This window comes from Watersipora subatra, chromosome 1, assembly GCF_963576615.1.
Source record: "Watersipora subatra chromosome 1, tzWatSuba1.1, whole genome shotgun sequence".
In the NCBI taxonomy this organism is placed as follows: Eukaryota; Metazoa; Bryozoa; class Gymnolaemata; order Cheilostomatida; family Watersiporidae; genus Watersipora; species Watersipora subatra.
In genome coordinates this window covers 33221856-33231257 of record NC_088708.1, presented here as the reverse complement: position 1 = coordinate 33231257, position 9402 = coordinate 33221856, and the positions used below count along the sequence as shown (strand labels likewise).

At 37.5% G+C, this 9402-nt stretch overlaps 1 protein-coding gene across 1 annotated transcript in view; it reads left to right on the top strand.

Annotated features, from left to right (window-relative positions):
• Nucleotides 1-567: 567 nt before the first annotated feature.
• Nucleotides 568-9402, top strand: part of LOC137386781 (uncharacterized) — a 168532-nt gene continuing 159697 nt past the window's right edge. The window contains 7 exon segments of the mRNA XM_068072928.1: nt 568-637; nt 1243-1333; nt 3898-4073; nt 4449-4564; nt 6749-6863; nt 7492-7689; nt 8385-8525. Of these exon segments, the coding sequence (XP_067929029.1) occupies nt 568-637; nt 1243-1333; nt 3898-4073; nt 4449-4564; nt 6749-6863; nt 7492-7689; nt 8385-8525 (907 nt within the window).

Sequence of the window (9402 nt, the reverse complement as noted above, 5' to 3'; positions counted from 1 at the left end):
CAGATAAGTGACATAAATCTCTAGTGACTTGCTGCAGACAAAAATGGTAAGAATGTCTTTTGGCCTTGAATATTACAGAGTGGTGTAAGTGCATAGCGACTTACAGTAGCCAGTTTGTCATAACTGTGTATACTGCCTGTACAGTAGATAAATTACTACCTTTGGGTGTAAAGAATCTTCCCAGTGGTACTGTTCCAGGGTCTTTTACAGGACCCTACCTAAAATGTAAATTACTTGCCATTTTAGCAAGGGTAGTAATAAGCATATTTCTTTCAGTTACCTTAAAATGTAGAGGAATGCGGCGAGCCCATTATATCACTGCAGGAATTGTTTATCATGAGATATTGCTCACGTTATGTAACTTTTTACCTGCTCTATGTTTTTCCTTTGATAGTGATTTACAGAGTAAGGAGCAAAATCAATACAAGTTGTTCCTGCTGAGTTATCAAGTTTCAACTCATCTCAACAGCTAGAAATTGCTAATACAAATATTGTCGGAACATTTAGTTCCAAAGAAAGTGACCATTGATTATTTGCCATGTGGTTCTGGCTGAAGACTGTTTGACCATGAAAGAGTCACCAAATACCTGCAGAGGAATTCTGCTATCTCTGATCTTCCTGTATTGCACCCTTGATGGTAAGCTTACTACAGCTTGTTGGAGAGTTGCCAAGATTTTATATTTAGTTTGTCATTTGGTGGATGGTCAGACTATCAACTAAATAAAACTTGGTGCTTGCGTCCACGTCACAGAAAAATTCCAGAAAACAGTGATAATGTGCAGGGAATGGTGAAACTCCACCCAGTCATTTTAATATAAAGGAAGTTGTTAACCTACTTCATTGCATTTGCATTGTCGCTGAATGAAGGTATCCGTGTGTTTTACAATTATGTTTTCTGTATTTCAGAATATTCCTCCAGAAATTAGATTATATTAATAAGGCCTATTGGTCAAAAATGAAAAGCAAATAGGAGCATTGGTTGTAGAATAAAATAATCATGTATTATAGAAAGTTACAAGGCAGTTGAACAAGGTAGGAAATTAAACAACCAAAAGCTAAGTCTGCGCAATTCTGTCTGATGACAAATGATGTGATGGCAGCATGATGTGATGCCAGTATGATGTAATGGCAGCATGATGCAATGCCAGCGTGAATAGATTACAAATTTATTAGAGTAGTGCATCTGTAGTTTAGCACAGGAATGTTTTCTCACCATCTTGAGCATATTTTCAATGTTTGCAGTGGGTGTACAGGCTCAGTGTGAGGCCTCTAACTGTACCGCAGGCACGTACTATGAAAACTCTGCCTGTCAGAACTGCCCCCCAGGATCATAGTAAGTCTAATGAACACATATACATCATCATATGTAAGATTCTAGCTAAAGCTGGGCCATAATCTTTATTAGCCTTGAAACGGAGCATAAAACTTGAATGTCTGTGAAGATACTGACACAAATAAAAAATAGAGTGTGAAGACAGACGGTGGGAAGTGGCAGATTGTTTGCTTGCTTCACAGTATTTTTATTAGTTTAGCAAGAATAGTGGTAGAGAGTTGAAAAGTGTTCAGAATCTAATTGCCACATATCTGGTTTGGGGCATCTTTTACAAATTCACTCTATAATTATCACTAGTTAGACTGAGCACTACAAATTGTCAACGATATAGTAATTGATGATACTGATTCTTAACTTCCTGTAATGTAATAAGGAGGAGAGTGTTCATTATGGCTGCCTGCTAGCCATGTTTATTGAGAACTTGCTTCAACTGCTATCAGGAATACTTGTCAGTTGATTCAGTCTACTCAGTATGCCGTGACAACAATAAAGTAAGGCTATTTTTGTTATATCAACTACATACTGGGTAGACTTTGCCTCTGTTATAATCATATCAATTACATACTGGGTAGACTTTACCTCTGTTGTAATCATATAAACTACCTACTGGGTAGACTTTACCTCTGTTGTAATCATATCAACTACATACTGGGTAGACTTTACCTCTGTTGTAATCATATCAACTACATACTGGGTAGACTTTACCTCTGTTGTAATCATATCAACTACATACTGGGTAGACTGTACCTCTGTTGTAATCATATCAACTACATACTGGGTACACTGTACCTCTGTTGTAATCATACCACTACATACTGGGTAGACTTTACCTCTGTTGTAATCATATAAACTACCTACTGGGTAGACTTTACATCTGTTGTAATCATATCAACTACATACAGGGTAGACTGTACCTCTGTTGTAATCATATCAACTACATACTGGGTAAACTGTACCTCTGTTATAAACACATAAACTACATACTGGGTAGACTTTACCTTTGTTGTAATCATATAAACTACCTACTGGGTAGACTTTACATCTGTTGTAATCATATCAACTACATACAGGGTAGACTGTACCTCTGTTGTAATCATATCAACTACATACTGGGTAGACTGTACCTCTGTTGTAATCATATCAACTACATACTGGGTACACTGTACCTCTGTTGTAATCATACCACTACATACTGGGTAGACTTTACCTCTGTTGTAATCATATAAACTACCTACTGGGTAGACTTTACATCTGTTGTAATCATATCAACTACATACAGGGTAGACTGTACCTCTGTTGTAATCATATCAACTACATACTGGGTAGACTGTACCTCTGTTATAAACGTATCAACTACATACTGAGTAGACTGTACCTGTGTTATAATCACATAAACTACATACTGGTAGTCTTTACCTCTGTTATCTATTATCTATATAAATCTCAAAGTTTGTGTGTTTGTCAGTACTTCCGTGTATTCGGCTATAGCTATTAAAATGTTGGAGAGAAATATACACTTCACGCTGGATTTGACCTCAGAACCCTCCGATGGTCAGGCAAATATTTTACCCATTAAGCTACGCGCGATGCATTGAATTCTGAGGCAATATGAGCTGTTATGTCAGTTAAAATAGGCATAGCACTCTGCGTTACACAACGTCACTAAAGCTAGGTCTCATGGCTCTTACTAGTAAGTTTAGCAATGCGGATAGTAGCGTACTCAAATTAGTCATTGGCAATGTGCCAGGCTAATGGCAAGTGGCAGACAACTACATAAAGCCTGGTTCCGATATTGGCTGCGAGACCTCGGCAGTAATTTTGCTCAGCAAAACACTTGCGACGCTGGGCTCGGCGGCTTTTGTTCACATAAAGCTGCATCGCTAATAATCACACAAAAGATTTTCGTTGGCCATGCCGTTTCGAAAATGCTGACCGTCACCTGTATAGTGCATTTCGGGAAGGTTTTGCCTGCGGCTCTTCCCGAAAGGTGAACAGTGCTGAACTCTTGCATTGACCGCCGACAACTACCGGCGGTACTTGGCGCGTAGGTTCACATTTCACCGCTGACAGCCATGCGGTGCTGTCGCCGGTACTTGCAGCGTATATGGAAACAAGGCGTTTAGAAGCTGTTTTATACCCGTGCAACGCCGGGTATTCAGCTAATAATCATATCAACTACATGCTGGGTAGACTGTACCTCTGTTGTAATCATATCAACTACATACTGGGTAGACTTTACCTCTGTTATAATCATATCAACTACATACTGGGTAGACTTTACCTCTGTTATAAACATATCAACTACATGCTAGCTAAGGTTTACGTAAGAGAGTGGACCATGACGTTATCAACATACACGTGAGCTGACCGACTCTTTATGTGTGCAATAATCCCATTTGCAAGGAATTTCCGCTGCTCAGACAAACATTTCTTTGAGTCCTTTCAAACTTGGTTATAAGCCGTCAAAGATCAATAAAATTGTTTCATACTGTTATTTAAACTTTGTTTGCTTTGGATTTAGTCATTAAAGGCGCTGTATAAATAGCACGATGTGAATATTGTAGTTGTCTTGGAGGAAGCAATGCTAAGACCGAGTGTCCCGCTGGTACATTTAACAACGAGTCCAATTCTGAAAACAGCCTTGCCTGCATTTCCTGTTCAGCTGGCTCATACAGCGATGCTGGTGCTGCTTCGTGTACAAGCTGCCCTGCTGGTTATGAGTGTCCTACACAGACATTAGGTACGAATGATAATGCCGTATGTACTCTTGGCCATGAGAGAGAACCAGCAATAGCTTTCATATGAACAAAACACCCCTTAGTTTTACTTGAAGTCTATCACTTTCGTAGAAGCTTTCTACATAATTATTTGACTCTGCAAATGTTTCTTTTCTGGTATGAACCTATATATATATACTTTACAGAGTAGTCTCTGTAAAGTATATATATAGGTTTATACCAAAGTATATACAAAGGTACATGTAAAGTATATATATATAGGTAAGTCAGTGTTGTGACTCCTACACGCTACATATAGATGTGGCTGAGCACTGATCAGGGGATTGTATTCTCTCACACTCTGTCATTGATATCTAGTACTCCTCATTACCTTTCAGCTGGCATGGTAGCATGTAGCTCTGGATATTACTCATTGGGTGGTCAGAGCGCTTGTACAGACTGCGCTACCAACTCTGCTGGATATATCTGTATATCAACTAACGCTGCCCCAGAGGTTTGTTACCAATTTTCTGATAAATTAGTATATATGTAAATTGCATATATCTAATGTGTACATATTTAGAGTGTATATATATCTAGAGTGCATATATCTAGAGTGTATATCTCTATAGTGTATATATGTAGAGTGTATATTTTCGGAGTGTATGCATCCAGAGTGTATACATATAGACGATGCATCTAAACCATATACAATATATACAACATCTACATGTAAAACATGCGACGTACACAACATATACATCATACCGGTATACAAATAGATCCACCATAATTACTCATCATCAACTGAAGAGTATATATAACATTGTCATAAAGTCCACCATAATTACTCATCATCAACTGAAGAGTATATATAACATTGTCATAAAGTCCACCATAATTACTCATCATCAACTGAAGAGTATATATAACATTGTCATAAAGTCCACCATAATTACTCATCATCAACTGAAGAGTATATATAACATTGTCATAAAGTCCACCATAATTACTCATCATCAACTGAAGAGTATATATAACATTGTCATAAAGTCCACCATAATTACTCATCATCAACTGAAGAGTATATATAACATTGTCATAAAGTCCACCATAATTACTCATCATCAACTGAAGAGTATATATAACACTGTCATAAAGTCCACCATAATTACTCATCATCAACTAAAGAGTATATATAACACTGTCATAAAGTCCACCATAATTACTCATCATCAACTAAAGAGTATATATAACACTGTCATAAAGTTTACCATAATTACTCATCATCAACTGAAGAGTATATATAACATTGTCATAAAGTCCACCAGAATTACTCATCATCAACTGAAGAGTATATATAACATTGTCATAAAGTCCACCATAATTACTCATCATCAACTGAAGAGTATATATAACACTGTCATAAAGTTGAGATTTTTAAGTTTCAAAGAGAATTGGGTGAAGAGATCAATCAGTATTAAGCTGTATCGTTCATCTATAAACAATGTTTCATTAAAAGTTTTATGAAGGTTTAGTTTTAGGTTTAGTTTTAGTATGTAAGGTTTTAAAAGATTAACTTGCATAAAACCCAGTCACAAAATCATAGATGTATCATACAACTATATAAGAGTCATATACTAAGTGAAAAGTCTAATGTAAGTTGTCTTATCCTACTCTGTCATAAGTATGTATATCTATATGAAATACACCTGCAATACACCCTTGTGAATCCATAACTCGTCCCAGTGAGCAATACAGTTGTATGTATCAAAACAGTAAGTTACCATAGAGGTTTATTTCAAGCGCGCTAAAAAACATAGAGTGTTACAAGTTAGAAGAAGGCATTTAATGAAAATCATGTATTAATCCTACTAAAATCTAGCAAAGTTATCACACAACTGAAAGTTATATTTCTGTGCTTATTTTTCTAACAATAAGAAACTTGATTATAAATGCTAAATTTTGAAAGATATATAAAAGTCTTTATTACGATAAGCCAGAGGTACATGAAGTAATTCTTATGTCATTTCTAAACCTCATAAAAATTAGGAATTAGCAAGTTACAATTTCCGTGTTTAAACATGTAAATGTGATATTTTTCAAGTTAGGGACTCAAAGCAGATTTCAAAAAGTGGATCTACTCTAATTGCCTCTATTATACCGTTTCATAACTTTCAGCTATTCATGGTTGCACCAACTTGCCAATATGGAACACTAATATGTTCATTCCATACACCTATATGACAATATGGAACACTGATATGTTCATTTAAGGCACCTATATGACAATATGGAACAGTGATATGTTCATTTAAGACACCTATATGCTGATATGGAACACTGACATGTTCATTTAAGACATCTATATGCCAATATGGAACACTGATACGGTCATTTAAGACACCTAAATGTCAATATGGAACACTGACATGTTCATTTAAGACACCGATATGCCGATATGGAACTCTGACATGTTTATTTAAGACACCTATATGCCAATTGGAGACTTTTCTCTTTGAATGGAAACAATAATGTAGTGTCATTGCTTGTCATAGCCTTTGTCATATTTTGTAAAATATTTTCAATTGTTAATAAGGATCTCATTTAAATACAAGAAAATAATGTATCAGCACACTTACAACTATTCAAACCTGCTTCTTGCCATTTTTACAGAAACACTATATTGTACTTGCAGGTGTGCGGAGCTGGCCAATATCCTGTTTCAGATCTGTCAGGTTGTCAGAACTGTCCATCTGGTTCATATAGAGGCTCTACGGATCCTCCCGATGCTTGTGTGACGTGCCCTGCAGGTTTGCCGTTTGCTCAATCATAGATATCTATAATCTCACTGTTGGAAATGGCTAGAAGTGTCTTGTTTGATTACTAGATAGAATGGTTTGCCTAAATCGATGTTGGTGGTAAGTCCTTGGTAAAATCATAGGGTAGGTATCGTGTCATTGATAAGCTACTGCTCTGATTAAACAAAGGAATAAATGTAGTGTCTGCAGTAAATCTATGGATGAGCTTAATTTGTAATGATTTCCCAACTCTTGTTTCTCATTGGTTAATTCCCTAATAGTTCAGCACCCACTAAACTCGTAGCTAGTATTTATTTGTTCAAATACAAACGCTGTTTCGGAAAAAGCCAACAAAATCCTTGTAAGTGAGCAAGTTTTCCATAATTCACAACTTGAAATGTAGACTAAACATGTTACTAGAAAGACAATCAGTTGGTGATGAGATCGACATCGGTGCAAAGAGAGATGTATTTCTATTTAAAAGCACAAACATCCCTGGAATAAGAACTGCTGTTAGAACAGTTTATGGAAGATCTTTGTTTTTTTGTCGAGTAATCAGGCTGTCTCCCAGACCACCACATCTGCCAGCACCTGCACTCTGTGCTCACAGTCATTCTAATAGCCCTTGCCTACCTTGCAGGCTCTGAGTGCCCAACTGCTGGCATGCAGGCCCACATCGTGTGTCCCAGTGGGGAGTATCAGACAAGCACTGGTCAAGACACCTGCTTGGACTGTCCGGAAGGCCATGAGTGCTCTGATCCGACTACCTCTCCAGTCGAGTGTTCAGCGGGATTTTTTGCACCTGCCAAAGCTGTCGACTGCTCCCAGTGTCAGTCAGGTAGAGCTGGAGCAAAGTCATTTAATTTTTAATCTGAGGAATACTGTGTAAATTAGACTCTAACTCCAAGCCATACTTAGTATATCTTTGGCATCTTTGAAAGACCCTGTATGTTTTTGCGCTATAGAGTACTGAAGAAATGTTGACATATTTGCATCTCATATCATTACCTCAAGTTACAGCAGCAGACCCAACACTTCGCTCACTCCGCTTTGAATGCCTCCTTTTGAATTTTGAAAGAATGAGAATAATTAAAATCGGTAGGGAATTTGCGTTAGCCGTTACCTATCGTACGGGACAAAAGCCTTGTTGTTTCTTGTATTGGCAACGATACTTAACCATGAATGCTTCAAGCACTTGCGCCGCCATTGCTGTTGCACTTTCAGATAATACTTAAATCTGTGTTTACTCTTCTTATTCTCCTTTTCTTGTCGCCGTTCAACCGCTCAGCAGTTTTCTGTCTGATTTTAAATTGGAAGTAGGTTCTCTCGCCTTTTAGATCATTGGTGTTTTCTCCAACCCATTTTAATGTTTGGTCGAGTTCAGTTTAGCATTTGAAAATTTTTTTTGTTTGAATCCAAACTTTGTGGTGTAGTTGTATGTCAATGTGCACCTTGTGTTTGACTTAGGTATGCGGTGTGTTAGATAGTTAATAGTTGTGTGCTCCCTGCTTACTAGTAAGATGTTTTCCTTAGGAACTTACCAACCCTATTCTGGAAACTCAACATGTGTTGAGTGCCCTGCAGGTTACGAATGCACTGCTTATTCAAAAATCACCTGCCTTGCTGGTACATTTAGTGCCCTGAGTCAGATGAACTGCACAGACTGCCCTCAAGGTACTAGCGCTCTTACAATCATTGACAGGTTTTATACCGTTACCTTAGAAAAAACTATAAACCTTTTCCACTTTGCCAAAAACCGGTAGTTCTCTAAGGTTTAATATACTTTTTAACAATTGCTTGAAATCTATGACTTTAACAAAACTTCTGTGTAATGGCTTTTTCTTATTTGATCATTGATAACGATTAATGATGAGGTAACTCGAATAAAGCAAAAGCTGAAACTGTCATGTACTGGTTGTTCGTCAGTGCTGTTACAACTTATAACTAGTTAGATGTACATGGGTGTCAAATAGATGTACTTGGGTGTCAATAGTTAGATGTACTTGGATGTCAACTAGTTAGTGGTCCTTGGGTGTCAACTAGTTAGCTGTACTTGGGTGTCAACTAGTTAGTGGTCTTTGGGTGTCAACTAGTTAGTGGTCCTTAAGTGTCAACTAGTTAGTTGTACTTGGGTGTCAACTAGTAAGTGGCCTTTGGGTGTCAACTAATTAGTTGTACTTGGGTGTCAACTAGTTAGTGGTCCTTGGGTGTCAACTAGTTAGTGGTCCTTAGGTGTCAACTAGTTAGTGGTCCTTAAGTGTCAACTAGTTAGTTGTACTTGGGTGTCAACTAGTAAGTGGCCTTTGGGTGTCAACTAATTAGTTGTACTTGGGTGTCAACTAGTTAGTTGTACTTGGGTGTCAACTAGTTAGTGGTCCTTAGGTGTCAACTAGTTAGTGGTCCTTAAGTGTCAACTAGTTAGTTGTACTTGGGTGTCAACTAGTAAGTGGCCTTTGGGTGTCAACTAATTAGTTGTACTTGGGTGTCAACTAGTTAGTTGTACTTGGGTGTCAACTAGTTAGTGGTCCTTAGGTGTCAACTAGTTAGTGGT